This window comes from Triturus cristatus, chromosome 3_2 (genome assembly GCF_964204655.1).
Source record: "Triturus cristatus chromosome 3_2, aTriCri1.1, whole genome shotgun sequence".
NCBI lineage: Eukaryota > Metazoa > Chordata > Amphibia > Caudata > Salamandridae > Triturus > Triturus cristatus.
In genome coordinates this window covers 1,060,068,744-1,060,094,210 of record NC_140584.1, presented here as the reverse complement: position 1 = coordinate 1,060,094,210, position 25,467 = coordinate 1,060,068,744, and the positions used below count along the sequence as shown (strand labels likewise).

Here is a 25,467-nt window from a genome sequence, read left to right as displayed (position 1 = left end):
CGGAGACTACTCCGTTCCTGCCATGGCCGAACTACTCTAATGGCCTGAAATAGTAAGGGCCGTCAGAGATTTGGCTATATGTACGCCCACCAAATTTCGATGGGCGGACATATAACTATTTTTTTTTTACTGGCCATCACCCCCAGAAAAACCCTCGCAGTATGGGGCAGTAAAAAACAAAATATGCCCCCCTCGCCATATAAGTTGTCGCCCAAGGAGAGGGAGGCATTGTTTTTTTATTTTTACAAACAAAACGCCACTTTGGGGTTTTGTTTTTGAAAATGAATAAAACTCTGGAAACTTTGTTGTATAGCTCAGTCAGATTTGACCAAGCCATATGGCAACATTTTAATGCATTCAAAGGAACAGCCTTGACAGACATTTCTTAAGTTGGCAGTCGAGACCTCTAACAGGGTGACGGAGTCAATTACTCCGTCGCCCTGAGGGAGGACGGCCCGACCACTTAATTATAAATTGGGCCCTCAAAGCATGAGATTTGAGGTCACTGAAGTGACTTGCTTGCTGGGGCTCTATGACAGAATACATCAGTAATTTGACTTATCAGCCTCGTACTGAATCATGCAGCATGAGATATATGGTAATGACATATCAGCTGGAGATGAGTGTGCCACAGCACTGAAGTGACTTAACAGCTGTTCTGAAGTGACTTAGCAGCATGCCTTAAGAATGGATTACTATCTGCATGTACTACATGTCCGTATGCACAAGTAACAAAGTGAATTGGCAGCATGGGATGTATGGCAGTGCACATCCCGATGTGATGGGACTTAGCTTGTGCTATACAACAGTGTAGTCTGGCACTTAAATGATGTAGCATGTTTTGAGCTGTCACAACATGAAGCAGTAGGGAAGAGACTCTGCAGCACGTGACCCATAGCAACATATATCAAAGCTGTAACTTTACAGCATGGAACTGCAGCAGCATACTACAGGAGTGGTGTGGTGGGGTACGTCACCACTGAAGTGAATTATCTGCATGGAATGTATGGCGTCACATCAGTTATGCAGTGATATTGTGCCATGCGATCTGTGGTGGGGAACATCAAGAGCAGTACTAAGACACATGAATCTACGGCGCATTGAAGTGCTAGAGCATGATAAGACAGATATATATGTCAACATACATTAGGACTGAACGGACTAAGCAGCACAGAGCCACGTTTGAAGCACAACTCCCTTCTGAGTTATCTATGGTAGATCTATGGCAGCGTATGCCGGCAATGAATGGGATCGATGATGAAATATACCAGCAGTGAAGAGCCGTGGCAGGAGGGGATCTATGATAGAGTATGTCAGCCGTGAATGGGATCGATAATAGAATATACCAGCAACGAAGAGCCGTGCAGCATGGGATGTATGGCAGAGTATGCCAGCAATGAATGAGATCAATGATGAAATATACCAGCCGTGAAGAGCCGTGGCAGGAGGGGATCTATGGTAGAGTATACCAGCAATGAATGGGATCGATGATAGACTATACCAGCAGTGCAGAGCCGTGGTAGCATGGGATCTATGGCAGAGTATGCCAGCAATGAATGGGATCGATAATAGAATATACCAGCAACGAAGAGCCGTGGCAGCATGGGATCTATGACAGAGTATGCCGGCAATGAATGAGATCGATGATGAAATATACCAGCAGTGAAGAGCCGTGGCAGGAGGGGATCTATGGTAGAGTATGTCTGCAATGAAGGGATGGATGATGAAATATACCAGCAATGTAGAGCAGTGGAAGCATGGGATCTATGGCAGAGTATGCCAGCAATGAATGGGTACAATGATAGAATATACCAGCAATGTAGAGCAGTGGAAGCATGGGATCCATGGCAGAGTATGCCAGCAATGAATGGGCACAATGATAGAATATACCAGCAATATAGAGCAGTGGAAGCATGGGATCTATGGCAGCGTATGCCAGCAATGAATGGGCACAATGATAGAATATACCAGCAATGTAGAGCAGTGGAAGCATGGGATCTATGACAGCGTATGCCAGCAATGAATGGGCACAATGATAGAATATACCAGCAATGTAGAGCAGTGGAAGCATGGGATCTATGGCAGAGTATGCCAGCAATGAATGGGCTCAATGATTGAATATACCAGCAATGTAGAGCAGTGGAAGCATGGGATCTATGGCAGCGTATGACAGCAATGAATGGGCTCAATGATAGAATATACCAGCAATGTACAGCAGTGGAAGCATGGGATCTATGGCAGCGTATGACAGCAATGAATGGGCTCAATGATAGAATATACCAGCAGTGAAGAGCCGTGGAAGCATGGGATCTATGGCAGAGTATGCCAGCAATGAATGGGCTCAATGATAGAATATACCAGCAATGTAGAGCAGTGGAAGCATGGGATCTATGGCAGCGTATGCCAGCAATGAATGGGCTCAATGATAGAATATACCAGCAATGTAGAGCAGTGGAAGCATGGGATCTATGGCAGCGTATGCCAGCAATGAATGGGCTCAATGATAGAATATACCAGCAATGTAGAGCAGTGGAAGCATGGGATCTATGGCAGCGTATGCCAGCAATGAATGGGCACAATGATAGAATATACCAGCAATGTAGAGCAGTGGAAGCATGGGATCTATGCCAGCGTATGCCAGCAATGAATGGGCACAATGATAGAATATACCAGCAATGTAGAGCAGTGGAAGCATGGGATCTATGGCAGCGTATGACAGCAATGAATGGGCTCAATGATAGAATATACCAGCAATGTAGAGCAGTGGAAGCATGGGATCTATGCCAGCGTATGCCAGCAATGAATGGGCACAATGATAGAATATACCAGCAATGTAGAGCAGTGGAAGCATGGGATCTATGGCAGCGTATGACAGCAATGAATGGGCTCAATGATAGAATATACCAGCAATGTAGAGCAGTGGAAGCATGGGATCTATGCCAGCGTATGCCAGCAATGAATGGGCACAATGATAGAATATACCAGCAATGTAGAGCAGTGGAAGCATGGGATCTATGGCAGCGTATGACAGCAATGAATGGGCTCAATGATAGAATATACCAGCAATGTACAGCAGTGGAAGCATGGGATCTATGGCAGCGTATGACAGCAATGAATGGGCTCAATGATAGAATATACCAGCAGTGAAGAGCCGTGGAAGCATGGGATCTATGGCAGAGTATGCCAGCAATGAATGGGCTCAATGATAGAATATACCAGCAATGTAGAGCAGTGGAAGCATGGGATCTATGGCAGCGTATGCCAGCAATGAATGGGCTCAATGATAGAATATACCAGCAATGTAGAGCAGTGGAAGCATGGGATCTATGGCAGCGTATGCCAGCAATGAATGGGCTCAATGATAGAATATACCAGCAATGTAGAGCAGTGGAAGCATGGGATCTATGGCAGCGTATGCCAGCAATGAATGGGCACAATGATAGAATATACCAGCAATGTAGAGCAGTGGAAGCATGGGATCTATGCCAGCGTATGCCAGCAATGAATGGGCACAATGATAGAATATACCAGCAATGTAGAGCAGTGGAAGCATGGGATCTATGGCAGCGTATGACAGCAATGAATGGGCTCAATGATAGAATATACCAGCAATGTAGAGCAGTGGAAGCATGGGATCTATGCCAGCGTATGCCAGCAATGAATGGGCACAATGATAGAATATACCAGCAATGTAGAGCAGTGGAAGCATGGGATCTATGGCAGCGTATGACAGCAATGAATGGGCTCAATGATAGAATATACCAGCAATGTAGAGCAGTGGAAGCATGGGATCTATGCCAGCGTATGCCAGCAATGAATGGGCACAATGATAGAATATACCAGCAATGTAGAGCAGTGGAAGCATGGGATCTATGGCAGCGTATGACAGCAATGAATGGGCACAATGATAGAATATACCAGCAATGTAGAGCAGTGGAAGCATGGGATCTATGGCAGCGTATGACAGCAATGAATGGGCACAATGATAGAATATACCAGCAATGTAGAGCAGTGGAAGCATGGGATCTATGGCAGCGTATGCCAGCAGTGAATGGGATCAATGATTGACTATACCAGCAAGGAAAAGGCACAGCAGCATGGAACCTATGCTAGAGTATGCCTGCAGTGAATGGGATCGATGATAGACTATACCAGCAACAAAGAGCCGTGGCAGCATGGGATCTATGGCAGCGTATGCCAGCAGTGAATGGGATCGATGATGGACTATACTAGCAATGAAGAGCAGTGGCAGTATGGGATCTATGCTAGAGTATGCCAGCAATGAAGGGGGTCGATGATGGACTATGCTTGCAATGAAGAGCCGTGGCAGTATGGGATCTATGCTAGAGTATGCCAGCAATGAAGGGGGTCGATGATGGACTATGCTAGCAATGAAGAGCCGTGGCAGTATGGGATCTATGCTAGAGTATGCCAGCAATGAAGGGGGTCGATGATGGACTATGCTAGCAATGAAGAGCCGTGGCAGTATGGAATCCATGCTAGAGTATGCCAGCAATGAAGGGGGTCGATGATGGACTATGCTAGCAATGAAGAGCCGTGGCAGTATGGAATCTATGCTAGAGTATGCCAGCAATGAATGGTATCGATGATGGACTATGCTAGCAATGAAGAACCGTGGCAGTATGGGATCTATGCTAGAGTATGCCAGCAATGAAGGGGGTCGATGATGGACTATGCTAGCAATGAAGAGCCGTGGCAGTATGGGATCTATGCTAGAGTATGCCAGCAATGAAGGGGGTCGATGATGGACTATGCTAGCAATGAAGAGCCGTGGCAGTATGGAATCCATGCTAGAGTATGCCAGCAATGAAGGGGGTCGATGATGGACTATGCTAGCAATGAAGAGCCGTGGCAGTATGGGATCTATGCTAGAGTATGCCAGCAATGAAGGGGGTCGATGATGGACTATGCTAGCAATGAAGAGCCGTGGCAGTATGGAATCCATGCTAGAGTATGCCAGCAATGAAGGGGGTCGATGATGGACTATGCTAGCAATGAAGAGCCGTGGCAGTATGGAATCTATGCTAGAGTATGCCAGCAATGAATGGTATCGATGATGGACTATGCTAGCAATGAAGAGCCGTGGCAGTATGGAATCTATGCTAGAGTATGCCAGCAATGAAGGGGGTCGATGATGGACTATGCTAGCAATGAAGAGCCGTGGCAGTATGGGATCTATGCTAGAGTATGCCAGCAATGAAGGGGGTCGATGATGGACTAGACTAGCAATGAAGAGCCGTGGCAGCATGGAATCTATGCTAGAGTATGCCAGCAATGAATGGTATCGATGATGGACTATGCTAGCAATGAAGAGCCGTGGCAGTATGGGATCTATGCTAGAGTATGCCAGCAATGAAGGGGGTCGATGATGGACTATGCTAGCAATGAAGAGCCGTGGCAGTATGGGATCTATGCTAGAGTATGCCAGTAATGAAGAGGGTCGGTGATGGACTATGCTAGCAATGAAGAGCCGTGGCAGCATGGGATCTATGCTAGAGTATGCCAGCAATGAATGGTATCGATGATGGACTATGCTAGCAATGAAGAGCCGTGGCAGCATGGAATCTATGCTAGAGTATGCCAGCAATGAAGGGGGTCGATGATGGACTATACTAGCAATGAAGAGCCGTGGCAGTATGGGATCTATGCTAGAGTATGCCAGCAATGAAGGGGGTCGATGATGGACTATGCTAGCAATGAAGAGCCGTGGCAGTATGGAATCTATGCTAGAGTATGCCAGCAATGAAGGGGGTCGATGATGGACTATGCTAGCAATGAAGAGCCGTGGCAGTATGGAATCTATGCTAGAGTATGCCAGCAATGAAGGGGGTCGATGATGGACTATGCTAGCAATGAAGAGCCGTGGCAGTATGGAATCTATGCTAGAGTATGCCAGCAATGAAGGGGGTCGATGATGGACTATGCTAGCAATGAAGAGCCGTGGCAGTATGGAATCTATGCTAGAGTATGCCAGCAATGAAGGGGGTCGATGATGGACTATGCTAGCAATGAAGAGCCGTGGCAGTATGGAATCTATGCTAGAGTATGCCAGCAATGAATGGTATCGATGATGGACTATACTAGCAAGGAAGAGCCGTGGCAGTATGGAATCTATGCTAGAGTATGCCAGCAATGAAGGGGGTCGATGATGGACTATGCTAGCAATGAAGAGCCGTGGCAGTATGGAATCTATGCTAGAGTATGCAAGCAATGAATGGTATCGATGATGGACTAGCCTAGCAATGAAGAGCCGTGGCAGTATGGAATCTATGCTAGAGTATGCCAGCAATGAAGGGGGTCGATGATGGACTATGCTAGCAATGAAGAGCAGTGGCAGTATGGGATCTATGCTAGAGTATGCCAGCAATGAAGGGGGTCGATGATGGACTAGCCTAGCAATGAAGAGCCGTGGCAGCATGGGATCTGCATCAGTATATATTGGAAATGAAGCGACTTTGCAGCATTGAATTAATGACAGAATATATTGGCAGCAAGATACTTGAAAGCATGAGATCTCTGGCATAATATTTCAACATGGAATATCAAGCATGTGCTATATATGCATATATCAACAATGAAGTGACTTAGCAGCATAGAGTCCAGGACAGCACTATGCAACTAGACTTTTTGAGTCCTTGCAGATTACATTATCAATGATGAGACTTGGAAGCAGGAGACCTAATCAAGAATGCATAGCATCATCACTAAAGACACTTAGCCTGGGACGTATGACAGCATCCACCAGCACTGATGTGTGTTAGTACCATGGGTGCTCATTGTAGCACCTACTGTGAATGGCATACAGCATGAAACTGGATAGTCCTCTGCACCAGAACCACTGCATTATACTTGGACGCATATAATGTTCTTCTCAGTGTTTTAGCAGTGAATGTGGTGTTTGTTTCCACAAGTACACAGTTCAATCTGCTGAGGGCCATGGAGCTTGCATCATAGGATCATGTCCTCATAATAAGCTTAATGCTGCACGGCTGCACTCCCAGGACAGGGCCAGAAGCAGCGCACAGGGCATGCTCCGCTATCTGCAGCCTCTTGTTTGATTCCAATGATCCAGCATTAATGCAGTAATGAAAGCTCAATGAGGCAGAGACTCACGCCTGCGGCCCCCCTCTTTCAGATATGTACAGCCACGCTGGAGTACGAAATGAACAATTCCCGCGTCAGCGTAAAATAGATCTGCCTCATTTACAAGCATAAACATATTCGCTCTTCTGCAGGGTTGCATATCCCATGATAAGGGGCGGATTTACACTGGAAGCAGAGAGGAAGCAATTCCACACAGCTTACAGCCAGGAATTAACAGTGATTGAAAATTGTAAGTATTGCATTAGCTTCCTAAAGCTAGCTTTGCCAATATTATATTAAAGATATTTGATTCTCATAAAGAGTTGTCCCAGAATCTAACAAGAACCTATGGTAAGAGATAATGAACCTTTTGTACCTGTCAATGTCTTTTACATCAGTGGCAGGTGAATCTCACACTGACTTTTCCTGCTAGAAGATGGATGATTCAAGATTAAGAACTTGGGTTCTCTGATTCCAGAACGATTTTCCTAATATCTGCTTTGGTGGAAACAGTTTTTCTCTCTTAGAAAGTACCAGGCATCAGTAGGCCTGGAGTCGCTGTGCCCAGACAGTAGGAGGCCTGACTGGGCAATTCAGAAGATTTGCTGCATGAGAGCTTTTCACTGAGGCGCCGTTGCAGCTGCGCAGGAAGAAATGAGAATAAATAGGAACAAGCACTGGTAAAGCCAATAAGGCTCGCCTTCGAGAGCCATAGGCTTTGCCAATAGTTTAAGCCATGCAGCACAGCATGCCCGATCGTTGATGCTCTGATACATGGCTAAAAAAATGTTTTTTTAAAAACAACTTTTGAAGCGGCCGGCCGCATTATTTTGTAGGCACTTGCAACACACTTGTATGCACCAACAACATTGCATGGATGCTTTGTTTTCCTTTGTGTTACCGATCCAATTTGGATCTATAACTAAAAAGAAAAAAAACATAGAAAAACGTTTTTTTTTTAAGTGGGTGAGGGAAGAAACACTGTGGGAACTGCAAACGAGCAGAAGCAACATGGGCTATGAGGGACGAAAGCAAGAGGGGACGTCAGTGGAGAGTAGTATTTTAAAGTGGGCGGGGAAGCAACACGGTCGGAAGAAACAGGGTGTGCACTGGTGGGGGCGGAAGCAACACGTGGGATGAGGAACAGTAGCCACATGGGGGAGCAGGTGGGGAAACAACATGGGGGCATAGGTGGAGGGATCTAACGTATGAAAGACAGCAACGTGGAGCTAGAAAGGAGAAAGCACAAAGTCAAGAAGGCGACGTGGTGGGAGCGGGAGAAAAGCACACAGGGGACAGTGAGAAACACAGCACGGCAGGGGAGAAGCAAATGAGGAAGACAGCATAAAAAGCATGATTCTCGTAGAGTGCTTCATTAAAGAGATAAAAGTAGTGCCTAAAAAAGTGAGCAGTGGTAGGAAACACAAATGCGTCCAGGTTCCAGGGGTGGAACACACACAAGAAGAGGAATGAACGTACATACTGCTATTGAATAAGAAGCAAGCAAATGAGAGTGAAAATGAAGCCAACCAATGGTAAACAATGGGTGGGCTCTAAACCCACTGTAAGAAAAAATATGTCATGAAACAAACAGTACATGTGCTGTCTTAGGTGAGACTTAATACAAAATGCGAAATCTCTACCTTGACTATGATATTTAAATAGGTGACTCGTGTCCATCATATTCAATGTGTGGGATTTATAGATCTGACTTGACAGCAAGGCTGTCAACCAACATACTGGTATAAACTTTTTAAAACAAACATAAAGTGGGCTTTCGCTCCATCAAGAGGGGTACATCTCCCTCACCTCATGCTACTCTGCTATTTGAGGGATTGTTTGACATTTCAAATATTCACTTAGTCATCACACTAAACATTTTAGCTGATGGCTGCCCTAAAAAGTAATCATTTTAAAAAACAGCTTGTCTAGATTCAAACTGCAAGCCAGACATTGGTTTTGCCAAAGCTTGTTAAATATTGGGCATGCATAATAAATTCCCCTCCCCTCAACTCTAAAACTGTTTCCCTGTGCGATTCCCCCACCCACAAACCCTTAAATTTATCCCTTCGCTACATCTCATTAATTCCTTAAACTAAATTCCCCCTTACCTCGCTACGTCCTCTCCTCTGGAAGCTCTTCCGATCTGCGTCGCACGTCGTAAAGAGGAAGCGGAAGTGTCTTTCCGTTTCCTCTAACGATGGTACTACGCCGATTGCCTCCACATCGATGGAATCAGATTTTTTTGTGTGGGGGGGATAGCCCCCCAACCCCTCTTTTTTTATATTACCTTTAGCACACATGCCTTTACTACATATCTCATAGTAAAGGTATGCGTGGTAAAGGCAATCGTGGTAACCATGCATGCGTTGTAATGCATGCGTGGTTACTGTTATGCGTGGAAACGGCCGCGTTGTAGTGGCCGTTTCCCCTCCCAACCCCCTGCCCATGTAGTTCTGTATTGGTTTGCTGTTTTTAATATGCCCAATGGTCCGCCAGCTCTATTAGGAGAGCTCCTCGCTGCCTGCCCCTGCAGTGTCTGCCTCTGGTACCCTCCAGCTCTGGATGTCAACCCACCAGAAATAGACACAGTACCATAAGGAGACAAATATGCTGCTTGATAGTGACTAGCATCAGAATTCTTAAAAATAAGTTTGCAACAAATGCTCACATAGACCTTATGAAATTCAGTCAAACAATCCCCACATTGTGAGGACACACCACCAAATTATTATTGGGGCATTTGTAAATGCTAAACTCGATTATGGTCAAGCCACATTAGGCAGTCTCCCCAAGATCAACTTGCCAGACCACAGCATGTGCAAAACGATTCACCCCCCTCAAGAAGTCAGAGCGCTTCTTTGGAGGACTTGGATCCTCACTGCTTGTGGAGAAATGGGTCGAGACTAAAGTTTTGTGTCTGGCCTATACATGCTTTAACAGTTTAGATCCACAGTATATGCAACAGGACGTCTTTAGAGTCTGAAAACTCTGCTGCAGTTGAAAGGTGGCCGCTGATCCTCAGTGATAGACTCAAAGAAGTGGCACCCATCCATCCACTCGACGCATAAAATAAACCTCCGCTCAAGAGCTTTGAAGACGCTGTGTCAACATGTATTGTTTCACCTATCACCGTGACAGACAGTGAACATGTATCTTCTCAGCTCGCTTTTTATAATTATGCTCAGTTGAGAACCTAGAAACATATGATTTTTCAGTAGGTCCCATATGAATATATAAAATTCAAATAAATAAGTATAAAAAAGCAAATTACAAGTTGTACATTGGCCTGTTTATATTATAGTATACAATCCGACCTGTTCTTCTAAATGAACTACACAATGTCTTGCCATATTCCAATCTCACATGGCAGGTGGTGCCGTCTCGGTGTAAGGTTTTGCTTTATATAATACTCTGTTGTAACATTCCTCAACTGCCAACAAATTCCTTTGGTTTAGATATGTGAGGCATTCACCTTAAGGCATCTCCCCTCCCAGCAAAGCAACCTCTAGCCAGAATGAATTCCCATGGCAAAAAAAGCTGCAACCAGAGGCGCACCATTCTGGATATCCAACAGTGGATTCCCCAAGGAGAGAGCAGGCAGAGGCTGGCCTTACCTCAAGATCGCCCTTTGTAATGGATTCTTCTTCTACTCGGAACTGCAGGTCTTCCACCTTCCTGCAATGAGAAGAGACAGCGTGAAACTGCTGCTGGCCAACGGGCGTCATCAGGCATGGTACATTGGAAGTCATATCACAGCTTCTTCGACTGGCACCATCACTTGCTTGTTTTTGAACTTTCTATAAGTGGTATTTCCAGAATAGTAACTTAAAATCCGACTTTACCTTTAAAGATGGTTTTGAATTGCAACTCAAGTGAGTGGAAGAAATATTTCTCTATCAGTTTCCAAATGGAGGTTATCACTTATTAAGTCTAATAAGGTAGCCCAGTGTTCGTTATTACTTAGCTGTGCAGCTCCCGTGGGTGGCTCGCTGCTTTCCCGGGCATTCCCTTTAAGGAGGGACTGCTGCATTATTCATTATTCCCCATCACTTGCCCTGATCAGAGACCTACGGGTCCGTTCCGTATGGCCTTATGTTGCCCTGCCAGAACCAATAAGCTCACTAATGTGCCCTAGCTAACCCCTTCCTGGGCCTCTTTACCCATACAGATCAGTTGCGTCCAGGTCAGCTCCCCTAAGAAAGGCTGTGGAACTCCTAACGTGGTGGGATTTATTTGTTACTGGTAAATTGTTAGAGGACCACCTAAGGCATATACAATCTTCTCCCGGGTCAATTTTTCAGGTGCAAGCAAATTAGGCTAACACTTAGCACCCTCTTCTACATTCTTCACCTGGTACCTTACACACAGGAAAAATATCGGACACTTTAGATGAAGGGAACAAGTGGCAAATTCATAAAATGGTTTTGCAGGCCTTTTCTACAACAGGGAAATGGATCCAGGGCTGCTCTTCGAACCGCCTGGAAGGCGGATCTGACTAAGTCACTACATGATTCGCACTGGGCCAAGGTATTAGACTATCCCCACCACGTATTTCACAGTTCCTGCTTCAGATACAACCAAATCAATGTCCTGCATCATTCCAAATTAATACAACTTTCTCAGGAGCTGCACCTACATGTCCATGTAGTTCACTTCCCAACACAGACCAGCTCCATAACCTTTGGGTTTGTCCATCACTTCATTCTTACTGGGTGTGAACTCTCGAATTAATACCCAACACGATGGGCCGAAAGTTGACGAAAACCCACAAGGTGGTGCTGCTAGACTTACTCCCTCGCTCAAAACTCCAGAGGCCCTACAATAAGGTCCTTGACCTGGTCCTGCTCCTAGCAAAGCAAAATGATCCTCCTTATACATTTATACCCTTTCTATGTAGTCATGTATCTATATATTTACTACTTCTGTCGAAGAAAGAAAAAAAGTTTCACTCTTGCCAATGCACTACTTCCCAAACCTCTTTCTACTACTATAATCTCCAAAATAACCCTTTCTAAATTCTTCCCTCCTGGCTCACCCCAACCTAATTTTATTACTACGATCTCCAAATAGCCCTTTCTAAATTCTTCCCTCATGTATCCCTCCTTTGACTCATCCCAACCTCATTTTACTACTATGATCTCCCTAATCCCTTTCTAGAGACTCTTCCCTCCTCCAGCTTTCCTTTTCACTGATCTCAAACTTCATTTTACTACTATGATCTCCCAAGTAACACTTTCTAGACTCTTCCCTCTTCTATCCCTCCATTATCTTATGTACATGCCCTCTGCTCAAATTAACTCATGTTTCCCTATACTAATCAACCACTAATCCTTTTGGGTTCCAGAGTAATGTTCTACTCGCTGAAAACCACTACGACGCCTCGTCAGGGGTAGTAAGTGCTATATAAATAGAATTAAAATTACATTTGCTAGATTTAGTCATATGTAGAGAGAAACTCTGTGTCCACTCTACAAGTACAATCTATTAGATTCCTTTAAACACACTCGGCTAAAGACTAATATCTTTGAAAAATTGCTTTGCATGAGAGTTCCAGATGCACCTTTAATCTACGTTTGCAAAATCTATTTTAGCATTTGCTTTGAATGTGTTCCACCCTCTTGTCTAATCACAGTCAACAAGATAAATGTAAGACACACAGAACAGAACGTCTTTGCTCGCTGTCCCCTCTACCCAAAGATGTACATGATACCAATTAGGTTTCCCCTCTCCAGCCTTACATGTAAATGCTCTCAAACAGAGTTAATCCAATCAGTTGAACTTCACTAGCATTACTGTGTCAATGCCCTCTACCTTTGATTTAAACTCAATCGCGCATTGAGGTGACATGAGTGGGAGATTTACTGCCCTAATAGAAGTGTGGACGAGAGGGAACATGCATGAGAATAATTTGCAGATGGTAAGGAACTGAAGAATCTAGCCTGTATATAATACGGTCCAGCCTGAAGATTAGGAGGACACTAGTCTGAAGATGACGTGGACTTAGAATACATTAGATATCACATTATGCACTGAAGACATGAGGAAGGTGGTGTGTGCTAACTACAAGTAGTTAGAGTATGAACACATTAGCACCCTGCAAATAAGAAGTCTACTGAAACCATGAAACCACAGGATAGCACAGGCGGTAAGGGCATGGAAGACAGGGGATACTGACATGGAAAATAAGAGTATGGAAAGCATAGGGGCGCAGAAGATAAAGGCGTTGGGGTCATCGAACACAGCTTATAAGGTATGGATGACATGAGAACATATATAATAAGGACATGGAATACATGGAACCACAGATGATAAGGACATGGAAAACATGGGAACACAGACGTCAAAGAGATGGAATATGGGATAACAGATAAGAACATGGAATACAAGGAATCACAGATGATAAAGACATGTAAATCAGGGGATCACAGATGACAAGAATATAGAAGGCATGGGACCAAAGTTGATAAGTACATGAAAGACAGGGCTTCACAGATAGTAAGACCATACAAGACAAGGGATCATGGATGACAAGGTCATGGAAGACAGGGAATGATGAGTGATAAGAACATGGAAAACAGGAAACAACAAATTATATGCTTATGGAATATAGGGAACCAATGATAAGGGCAGGAAAATATGAAAGCCCAGATGATAAGTGCAGGTACAATAGAAGACCACAGAAGATAAGAACATGAAATACAAGGAATCAAGGATGTTAAGGACATGGGGCACGAGACCAGAGAAGATAAGGACAAGGAAGGCAGGGGATCACAGATGATAAGGACATGGATGACAGGTAATCATTGATGACCGTAACATTAAAGACAACGGATCAACGATGATAAGGACATGGAACGCAGAGGACCCTAGATGATAAGGGCTGGGAAGAAATGAGACAGCTAATGATCAGGGTATGGATGACACTATCCTGGAAAGAGTGCATGAAAGGCAAGCGACCACGGATGGTATGGCCACAAGAGACAGTAGCATGTAGACACATCAGGGACGAAACATCCCTATACATAATAAATGCCAGGTGAACACGGAGGACCAAGATATGTCTAATATTCACAGAAGCTATTTAAGACAGAGACAAACTTAGTATATTACAGCATTTTTTAAGCAATTAGTACTTTTCATATTTCAGCTAGTTAAACCATTGTTCTCCGTACCAGCCTCTTATATTGTGGTACAAAAAGCCAAGTAAAAACTCTATACTATTAGGACATGCAAGTACTCTCCACATGCTTTGTGTAGCAACTGCAGTGGCTCCCCATTGAGAACAGGTTTAAACATAAAGAGCATCTTTCATTGAGCATTCTAGATATCTGGCCGATTCTAACTACAAGCAATTTCCTTCAATCTAAAAGGCATCCAAGATCTGAAAAAGTGTCCTATCTTCAAAGCCTAAAATAAAAAAATTCAAAACAGGACCAGCAGATATACCTTTAGATTCAACTGAACTTCTACCTGGATCTCCTTGCTCCCTGACTACAGGCTGACCTCAGAACTCAACCTTCATAAGATTCTATAAAATGTCTATTAGTAAAGGAACATTATTCCTGCTAACCAGCAACCCCATTTTAAATTATAAGTCTAAACTGAACCCTTGTCCTCCTGTTCCTATTCTTAACACCCCCATCCCACGACCTCTAACTTTCACTGTCTGCTTAGTTAGCCATTTTGTTTGTTATAAGCGTTTAGATGCAGCGATCCCGCTGTAATAGAACACGAAAAATAACAAAAATAAGATAACATTTGAAAACCTACTTGATGGGTTAAATTGGCATGCCCATGTTGACCCTCCACCCTATTCTGAAAGATAAAGCAGTAAAAATAAGCTTAGTATGTAATTAGGAATTGTTATGTTTAGCCAAGGTCTCCTGATGCCACAGAGTGGCATTACAAACAATATATACAAGTTTTTGCTAATTTTTTAATAAAATACGGACATTACTCGGAGTCATCTCTTTTTATGAGGAAGTTTTAAAGAAGAGCTATAAAATTAACAAACTAACCCACTGTATACAAAAAGGAAGCTGCAAACAACTTGAGGGGCCCAAAGAACCGGAAGAACCCCATCCACAGTTCTAGCTGAGGTGATAGACAACAAGGTAGATGAGAAGAAAGGCTATAACTCAGTATGTACAAATGGTGAATCCTCTTTGGCCTCACAGACTTAGTTACTAATATTTGAAGCTCTCTCGTGCACTATCTAACTCTGACTGTTCCTCAATCCCACTGCCTTTTTATGGATCTTTAACTGCATAATGACTGAATGTGCTTATGATCCTTATTTTTAACTTTTGCAATGTGTGAACTGCGTGGCCGAAAGCACTATTAATAATAAAAAATAAAAAAAGAATGTAGCAGTTTCTTTGGATGTCCAACCAGTGTGCAGATACTGTGTCAGTGCTCTTTTTCAGCAGACCCCCAGTCAGTCTGGAGAACATGTGGTGAATCCTACTCTGAAGGTAGGCTAAGTTCATCATGAACTAGTAAACATGACCACAGCTACCGCATTAAACCCATAATGTCGTTTTCAACTGCTCCGATTAGACAATAACAGCACCCACCAGCTGAAGGGCTGAGTTTAGACTTCACAAGACATCTCGCTGTCAGGATGTGGTTGCTAAGCCTGGGGATAATCTGGACTGACAGTGTTTGGTGACTCTGGGTCTGAGTTTAGCGCAAGTATGAATAAGCAGCCCTTAAGATTAATGTCAAGGCGTATGGGGGATTTAAGATGACAGCGTGGCATATGAGAGTGTGTATATGTGCAGTTATGTGAACAAGCCACCCACACTCTAAACACTCAGTGAGGAAATGTTGGTTACATACGCATCCTCCCAGCTCTGGACACAGTTCATAGTAAAAACATCTATACCATGTGCTTTTGTGTGTTTATACAAATATACACATATATATATTTATATTAGTTGGCTGCGCACAAGAAGTCAGTCCGTTAGTATAGCATGGTGTATTATAGCCTCAAAGTGCATTCTGGTGCTGGTGGTTTATCTGTGCATTTATTGCACATATTCGGTAATGCTCTGTTAGCAGTTACTTTCTGAATATTATAATTTCCTAACTTGCTATTTCAATTTGCTTTTTGTCAATTTTAGGAACAGAATGTCACCTTGAAAGCATATAGGCATGTATCCTGCACTGAGTGCCCAACTTGTAGTATCTGTTATCACGGTTTTTTGATTTCTCGCCCTATGATCATGCTAATCTAGCATGTGCGCGAAGGCTTAGGCATGTTCCTTGACATGAAGACACCTGTCGTGGACCTAGAGGGGTACACCAAACATGCTCTCCATGTGACAATGGACTTCTGTCCCTGTCACTGGTTTTAGCAGGCAGAGGGCTAGTGGCAGCATACCATGTTTTAGTAATTCAATAGTATAACCAGAGCTTTCTACCTGAGTTCTGGGAGTGGTGGCCTACCCGCCCACCGGTGTAATGTTCCACTGCCACAAGCTAACCAGGATCCTTGTGCAAACATGCTAGTGCATGTGGGGTTGTATTAATGTGTATGATCTGCGCATTTTACACATAGTGTGTGTCTAAGCGAACCAGAGAGAATTCAGTCTGCTGGTTCGATTTTGGAGATCCCTGACCTGTTCATGTGCACAAGATGGAGATGAGGTTGCTTTCGCAGACTGTAGAAGTGTATTGCTGAAATTCATTTGACTATAGGGGGGTAGCCAGACACTGAAGTAGAGAAGAAGAGAGGCACATTTTCCCCTTAGTAATTCACCTTTTGCAACCAAGGCCTGTTGATTAGTCTGAATAATGCCATTTGGTAGATGGTGGGGGTGAAGGGTGGGGCTGCATTCCTTGTTGTTTAGATTGTGGTCATTTAGAAGAGGCCACCCTTTTGTCTTTCTTCCTGATCTTAGTCAATGTGGCTGTTGATAGCCAAGTGCAGACTACTCACACTTCTTTGTGGCTCTGTTGTGGGTGCTGCAACCTGAAGATGGCTCTGTTGTGTAATGTTGCATCAGAAACAGACTCTCCTGCCGCAGGGTCACTTTGGGTTTGTGGGAAGGATCACAATGGTCATGATTAATCTACGCCTATGAAACCTGAGGTGAGAATGGCGTGTCTTCGTCTTCTGTGCTGGAATGTTAATGGCTAGGGTGGCAAAATCAAGCCTGGGGTTGTACTGCAATACATTAAGTGTCACTTCCTGGAAGTTGTGCTCCTCCAGGAAATGCACTTGGTGGGCACTACTTGTAAGGTCATGGACAGATGGGGATATAAGATGCTAGCACATGCTGGGTACACTTCAGGTTCCAGGGAAGTAGGGATACTAGTTTAAAAATCGTTGGCACTCACGGTTCAGAATACGTGGGCAGACACGAGCGGTCAGTATGTAGCTCTCACTGGCACCTGGGAGGGCACAACCCTGAACATAATTAGTGTGTACGTCCCTCCACGACTGCATGACTTTACATTCCCAGCCTTGGGCTCCCTACTGCTTACTCTCCCTAAAGGAGAATTATTCGTGGGTGGGGACTTTAATATGACCCTTAGTGGTGTTGAGGACCGCTGGCCCTGTCGACGGGTGGGGTCCCCAGGTCGTCTCTTGGCAGACTTCCTCTCGGCCTCGTGGACACGTGACACACACTTAACCCTTTGACCCAACCCTACAAATTTCCCTCTAAGGCACATGGTAGCCTTTCCCAAATTGATTTTATATTTACTTTGGCCTATCGGCTCCTTTGATTTTGCGAGGTCCGACACTTGGCCAGAGGCATCTCTGACCGCTCACCGCGTTGGGCTGCATATGGCTTAGTTATTCCTCTGGAGCGCTGTGAGATAATGCTCAAACCCTGGTATCTCAAAATTGCCAGTGTTCGAGTAGGACTTGCACTACTAATCACACTTCTTTGTGGCTCTGTTGCGGGTGCTGCAACCTGAAGAAGGCTCTGTTGTGGGTGTTGCAACCTGTGAGGAGTATCGCTCTAGACCAGGGGTCTCCAGCCTTTTCTGTAATAAGAACTACTTATGATCAATGGAAATCATCTTGAGCTACTATTAGAAATGCTGAAATAGTAACAACATCAAACAAGATTACATTAGTGGCCACCATTTGCAAGATTCCTAGCAGTGATCACCTCAGTTCATTAGGCATGGGCGAAAGCAGGCATGTAAGGAAGACTTTGTTAATGTGGAATGCCTCTTGATGTGTAATACATAAGTCGTAGTTGTAATGTCCCGGTTCAAAAGTAATAATATTAGGAATGTCTCCTGAGCACCTCATGATTTATCTCTTATCAGTTTTAAATATATTTTGAAAATTCAGTCATTATGGCCGACCGCCGACGAAGATGGGCACTTACTGAAGCGGCTCCTGACACCCACTGCCTAAATCCCATCCCATCTGCTCAAAGGCCAGTGCCTCAGGTGACGTGAGGGCTGCCTGACATGAAGTGCGGCTGAAGGAATCTTGGGGCTCCCCACTTCGGAGGACAGTGGTTCCAGTATGAAAGTATTGTGTTCCCCAACCTTGTATGCTGAGCCTGGTGATATTTGGCGATCACCCCAAGCTGCGAGGGATGTTGACTCTTGTCCGATGCCTGTTTTATGGGCCGAGCAGCACGGGAGAGCAGAGACCTCTATCATCCTTGCGGCTGCTGCAGATGGACTGGACCTGTCCCTGGCTGGCGATCACCTCACACCCGCCTGTTGTAGTGCCGCTAGCGCTGATGGAGGCCCTCATTACATGCCCCGCAGCTACAATAATGGACGCCACACTTCGTGTCTGGGTCTCGGCGCGTGACTGCCTCAGCAGGCCGCGCCCCTTTATTTTATACAGAGGCGTACGCCACGTTCGTGGCTTACGCGTTGCGTAGTGACCTTATGCGCTCTAGCGTCTAACGCTAGAGCGCTAACTGTAACATCCCTCCCCAACTTGGATAACAAAATAAACCAAAGTCCATAACAGTCACTCACTTGCTTGGCAGGCAAAGTCTTTAAGGCGGCTGCTTGGCGTGGGGTTCGCTCTCAGACCATACCTGGCAGTGGCACGAGTGCCGGAGCTGGGTGGGTGGCTATTCGGGGCTTCACCTTCCGTCGGGGCATGAGGGCTCTGCTCTGGGGCGCTGCAGGCTCCGCTGGACGTCAGTCCTGGTCCCAACTCTGGGGTTGAGATCTCTTCCTCCCCTCCGTCCAGCCCCCTCTGGCCGCGGTCGGTGGCCTCCGGAATGCGTTTGAACCACGAGATGTTCCTGGTGGTCGACTCCACCCCTCTTTCTGCTGTGACCATTGTACCCCGCCTCTGTGCCACAGTCCAACTACCTGGTTCATACCGGGGTCTGAATTTTCTTCCCGGCCTTCTGTCCTTCACGAGGACGCTGTCCCCTGGTCTGATGTCGCGGTCTCGACTGCCTCTGGCCCGGCTCACTTGCCGGTTGCGGTATGCTCGTCGTTGGAAAACCTCCTCCGCTTCGAACGGTGGGGGCGCCCACCCAGGGACTGTGGGTAGCCCATCGCGGCGGGGCCCATTGAGCATGAGAGACCACGGGGCTTGTTTGGTGGAGCAGTGGGGCGTGCTCCGATATTCTCCCAGGAATCGCTGGATTTCCCTCTCGGGGTCTAGTTGCTCCACGCCGGCTATTCGTATCACTTTATTCAGGGTCCTCATGAATCGTTCTACTTCTCCGTTGGCCTGTGGCCACTGAGGAGTGATTCGCCAATGTTGTACTCCCTGATGCTGAAGGAACTCCCGGAACTCATGACCGTGGAAAGGTGGCCCATTGTTACTCTTCACCTCCGAGGGGCGCCCGAACATGGCAAATATTTTCTCCAGCGCTGGTCCCACGAACATGAAGGCTGTGGACGGTAGAACTTCCACTATGGGATATTTCGAGAAGTTGTCAATGACCACCAGCGACACTTTTCCGTTTGGGAGGCTCCCGAAGTCTATACTAATCTTGTCCCATGGGTACCTTCCTGGTTCTTCTGTCACGATGGGGGCCGGAGGCTCCGGGCCGCTCGTCACCTGGCACGCGGCGCAGCTCCTTACCACCTCGTCCACCATGCCATCCAGCCCCGGGAACCATATCTTCGCCCTCATCCTGGTCTTCATCTTCTCCGTCCCTTGATGGCCGTCGTGAGCAATGGTCGTGGCTTGATGGCGTAGTGCGGTGGGCATGACGATCCTAGACCCTCGCAGGACGACACCATCGCGGGTCATACTTAGTTCATTCCGCACTCGCCACATCTGCTGCAAGTCCTTCTTGTCCTCGTCTGCCCACGAGTTGGCGGTGTGTAGGAAATCAGCCCATGACCCTTTTTGAAGAGCCCCCCGTGTCCTTGCCAGCACGGCGTCGTGCTCCCCGGCACGTATGATCTCCTGGATTGTCAGTATCCGAGGGCAAGTCAGAGCAGCTAAGAGGTCGATGTGTGCCTCGGTTTCCTCTTCCTCTTCTTTCCCGACCGGGGACGTCACCCCCCTTTCCGGGTGTCGTGACAGAAAGTCTGCCGGGTTTTTCGCACCTGGCCGGTATGTCACCTCCATCTGGTATTGTTGTAGTCCAATGGCCCACCTCTCGATCCTCGGGGGGGGTGGGGTGCTGTCCCTTTGAACAGGGGCACCAATGGCTGGTGGTCTGTCACCACAGTAAAAGGGTGCCCGCAGACATAGAGGTGGAAATGCCGGCAACCCCATCGGATGGCTAGTGCTTCGCGTTCAATCTGCGAATACCTCTGTTCAGTTGGGGTGAGTGCCTTGCTGGCGTAGGCCAGGGTGGCCCATGTCCCTGGTTCTTGCTCTTGCGTAAGGACTGCGCCCAGTCCCACCGGGCTGGCGTCGACAAGTAGTTCTGTCTTCCTGGTCGGATCAAAGTAGACCAGAGTGGCCTGGTCCAGCAGCGTGGTCTTGATAGCATGGAAGGCATCTTCTTCCTCTTGCCCCCAGCGCCACAGGGTGTCTGTCTTCGTGAGGCGTCTGAGAGGTTCCGCCGTGGTAGCCAAGTTTGGGATGAACCGCCCACAGTACGTGGCCATCCCGAGAAAACTGCGGACTTCCGACGCAGAAGTCGGTGCTGGGGCGTTCTTGATAGCCTGGGATTTTCTTGGGTCTACTTGAATGCCATGATTGGTAAACGTGTATCCGAAGAACTCGATGCTTTGTTGAAAGAACTGGCACTTCTCCTTGTGCAACGTGACCCCAAACTCTCTCAGCCTCATCAGTGTGGACCGGACCCGTCGGTAGTGTTCATCCACTGTTGTGGCGTGTATCAGTATGTCATCACTGACGTTTAGTACTCCTGGTAGCCCCTGCAAGATGTCTCTGATAGTGTTCGGAAATATTTCGGCCGCCGAAGAGATGCCAAAGTTAAGGCGTCGGTACCTGCGTAGCCCCAGGTGCGTGCTGAAGGTAGTGATATACCTGCTCTCTTCGGCCAGCGTTAGTTGGTGGTACCCCGCGTTGAGGTCCAGTTTGGAGAACCACCGGGCTCCGTTGAGGTCTGCGATTATGTCATCCATCGTGGGCGTGATGTGCCTCTCCCTTTTGATGGCCTTGTTGGGCAGCCTCATGTCAATGCACACTCGAATCTTGCCTGGTTGCCGGGGCTTTTCCGCTATCACCATGGGTGATACCCAGGAGGTGGGTCCGGTTACTGTCTCTATGACACCTTGCTCCTCCAACCTCCTCAGCTCCTCCTCTACCAGCGGACGTAGGTGGAAAGGAATCCTCCTGTGTTTTAGCGCTGTGGGTGTGACTGAACGGTCAATGTGGAGCTTGACTGGTGGTCGTCGGATGTTCCCCAGACCAGTGAACAGCTCCGGAAACTGGTCCAGCAGGGTAGTCGTCTGGGACTCTTGCACCTTCCGGAGGAATGCGATCAACCCTAGGTCTTCGGCTGCGTGCCCGCTGAGGAGGGTGTCTGCCTCTTGATTGATCACATGTATGTCAATCGTTATCTCTGCGTCATCTGACTTCACCGGCACCGTCATCTTTCCTGCCAAGGGCAGCGGTGTGTCACTTCCGTAGGCATAAATCTGGGCTTTTGACCGTCGGAGTTCGGGCTTGGGTCGGAGGCGATTGTATTGCTGCACTCCCATCACGGTGACTGATGCCCCTGTGTCGATCACTGCGTTTATCCGGGATCCAGCGACTAGGACGTCGCACCTCGGTTGTGGTCTTCTCGAGCTCTTGAGGGCTCTGGTGAATGAAATCAGGTATGTTTCCCCTTCGTCATCATCGGACTCCATTGCATCTTCCCGCAGGGCCTGCGCTTGCTTGCGCCCTGGGTTGGTGGGGGAGGACAGCGACAGCTGGGATAGTTGTCTCACCAAGGCCTTCTCTGGCCTCTTTCCCCTCCGGTCCCGTTGCGTGGCTCGTTTGCGGCAAACAGACGCAAAGTGGTTCATCACGCCGCAGTTGTCACACGCCTTTCCTTTCGCAGGGCACGTCCTGCCTCCGTGCTCGTCATACCCGCAGTACCCGCACGGGGCTGCAGGCTTCTTTGCCGCCGGTCGGCGGGAAGCTTCACGCGTCTGTATTGCGTCGGCCCGCTCCGTTTTGACTGTTACTCCTGACCCGGCGCCTCGTGTGAGCGCCATCTCCATCTCCTCTGCGCGAGCGTCGGATAGATCATGGGACCGTGCCAGCACTAGAATGTCCGCCATCGGGATGTTCGGTTGGCGGAGAATGAGTGTTCGTAACTTTTTGCTGCGCATGCCGCATATTATCTGTGCTCTGATCTCCTCCTTGGCTCTATCACCCACGAGGTGCGTGTCTGCCAGCACCCTCAGTCGAGCGTGGAATGCATCCACCGACTCCCCTTCCTTTTGCCTCGCTTGGCGCAATTTGAAATGTTCAAAATCCGGGTTCAACTGGGGGTCAAAATGCGCATTGAGGGCTCTCACGGCCGCGTCATAGTCGTCCGCGTTCCCTGTGTTGGGGAGGTGCTTGAATAGGAGATAAACTTCTTCCCCTGCATAGTGGAGTAGTAGAGACCTTTTCACGGTGCCATCCGTCTCCCTGGTGCCCGCAAAGTAGTTGTCGAGTCGGCCAATCCACGTTTGCCAGCGTGGGGCGGCAGTGGCCGGGTCAGCAGCTTCACTAAACGGCGGCAGAACGCCGGACGCGGGGTGCAGTGGCACTGCCTGGGCGGGGCGCTCATCATCCCCCATGGCTCCCTGGGGCACAGCACAGCAGGAGGGACGGCAGCAGGCAGAGGAGGCCGCAGTGGCAAGAGATGCCCACACTTGGGGTTGACAGAGGGCGTCAGGGCTCAGCCAGGGCACAGCAGGCAACTGGGGCAGATGGCTTCAGGGCCCAGCCAGGGCACAGCAGGGACACAGAGTCACTCAGTTCAGTGGCAGGAATGTTCATCTGCCAAAATGAGCCGTGTTCGGTGCACACGTGCACTCACCGTAGGTCAGAGAGGCCCAGCTGCACTGCTCGCGTGAGACGGAGCCGGTTTCAGTCGGGCCCGTCAGGAACACGTGCGCTCGCGCGGGACTGCCGCGGAGCGCGTCTTCCAGCTGGGGCACACGGGGTCGATCTTCGCACTCGTCGCCAGTGTTGTAGTGCCGCTAGCGCTGATGGAGGACCTCATTACATGCCCCGCAGCTACAATAATGGACGCCACACTTCGTGTCTGGGTCTCGGCGCGTGACTGCCTCAGCAGGCCGCGCCCCTTTATTTTATACAGACGCGTACGCCACGTTCGTGGCGTACGCGTTGCGTAGTGACCTTATGCGCTCTAGCGTCTAACGCTAGAGCGCTAACTGTAACACCGCCCACGGCTGCACTTCTGCCTGCCTCGCACCTGAGCAGGGGAAGCTGGGCTGGCCGTGACGGCGTGGGGCTGTCCGAGGCACTACATAAGTGCGGGTTGAGCCCCGAGCTCGGACCCCGGACTGGGTGTGCCTTACTCTAAAACCGGGAGATGAGAGCGCACAGGCTCCTTTATGTTTTAGAAGGCGTCTGGGCCTCGCTGGCCCCCCATGCACTGACCACGGCCCCTTCTTGCCACATCGTGGTGCTGCTGACGCCCTCTTGCGGGGGTCCATTTCTCCCAGCTGGGATCCCTTGCCGTGCGCCTAGAGCGCTATTCAATTGAGGTCTAAAACTGCGCTACGGCTTTCTGCCACTGTTGGTGAGTTTAATCAACACAAATCAGTCGCTGCACTGCGCCCTGCATATTGGTGACACCTTTTACAAGCACCACTCGTTCTGATCACCAAGGCTCCTCTATTGACTTTCTTCTTTTCAATGAGAAGCAAATTGCCTGCAGCAGCCTTGTGATGTAGGGCAGTAGATAACGGGTAAGCAGAGAGGTGCCACCTGAGTCCTGTCATACATGGAACTACCTGCACAATAGTCCCTCGGCATAATGTGCTTGCACCTGCGCCACTCTCTCTGAGGCCATTTGTCCTCCCTTGCACCGACTTCCAGTCGCCTGGATGGGCTGAGTCCCAGAGGGCCTCCCATACCCTATTTTGATCATACATGAGGAGCCTCTACTGCGTGCTACAAAAAGCTCTACTGCGTGCTACAAAAAGGCCACGCATTAATACTGGCAAGACCCCCTGCATGAGGGCATAACGCAGCCTGGTGTTGAGGGAAGGAACAAGGAAAGCTGATAGGGCGCAGGACACTGTACTTTTTAGGTCGAGCATTCAAGACCGTTTGTATATACTTTAGTATATACTTATTATGAATGAATGAATGAAATTATATTTATATAGCGCGTAGCTACCCGGAGGCCTCCTAGCGCTTATGGACAGCGGAGAGCAGAGAAAGGAAGAGGGTTACTAAAAAGCTGAAAGAAAGAGGTGGGTCTTGAGGTGTTTGCGGAAGAGTGAAATATTGGGTTCGCCACGGAGCGTGAGTGGGAGGGTGTTCCAGAGGTTGGAGCCATTCAGAGTGAAGGACCGTCCGCCCCATCTCGCTCTACGGACTTTTGGGGGCGCGGTTAGGAAAGTGTCACTGGACCGGAGAGTCCTGGTCGGTTGATAAGGCACAACCAAAGTTTGTAGGATTTGGGGGCCGTGTTTCCAGAAGGCTTTGTGTGCTAGGCACATGGCTTTGAACTGGATCCTGGCGCGGATGGGCAGCCAGTGTAAGGACCTCAAAGCAGGTTTAGCTGACTGTCTTCGGGGGATCTGTGCCAGGTGACGCGCCGCACAGTTTTGAATCACCTGTAGTTTGTTTAAGGTAGATTGAGGAGCGCCTAGGTAGAGTGCGTTCCCGTAGTCTAGACGGGATAAAATCAATGCTTGAACCATGATTCTCCTGGCTTGGAAGGGAAGTAGGGGCAAAATTTTTCTGATCAGACGTAGAAGACCGAAGCATATGGCCGAAAGATTCGTGGTCTGATAATTAAAGCA

General features: G+C 47.7%; 1 protein-coding gene across 8 annotated transcripts in view; it reads right to left on the bottom strand.

The window, feature by feature from the left end:
• Window positions 1–25,467, bottom strand: part of CLIP2 (CAP-Gly domain containing linker protein 2) — a 515,486-nt gene that overhangs the window by 158,455 nt on the left and 331,564 nt on the right. For all 8 annotated transcript variants that reach the window (XM_085649783.1, XM_085649785.1, XM_085649779.1 and 5 more), the window contains one exon: window positions 10,722–10,782. In XM_085649783.1, the coding sequence (XP_085505909.1) occupies window positions 10,722–10,782 (61 nt within the window). The remainder of the gene's footprint in view (window positions 1–10,721; window positions 10,783–25,467) is intronic.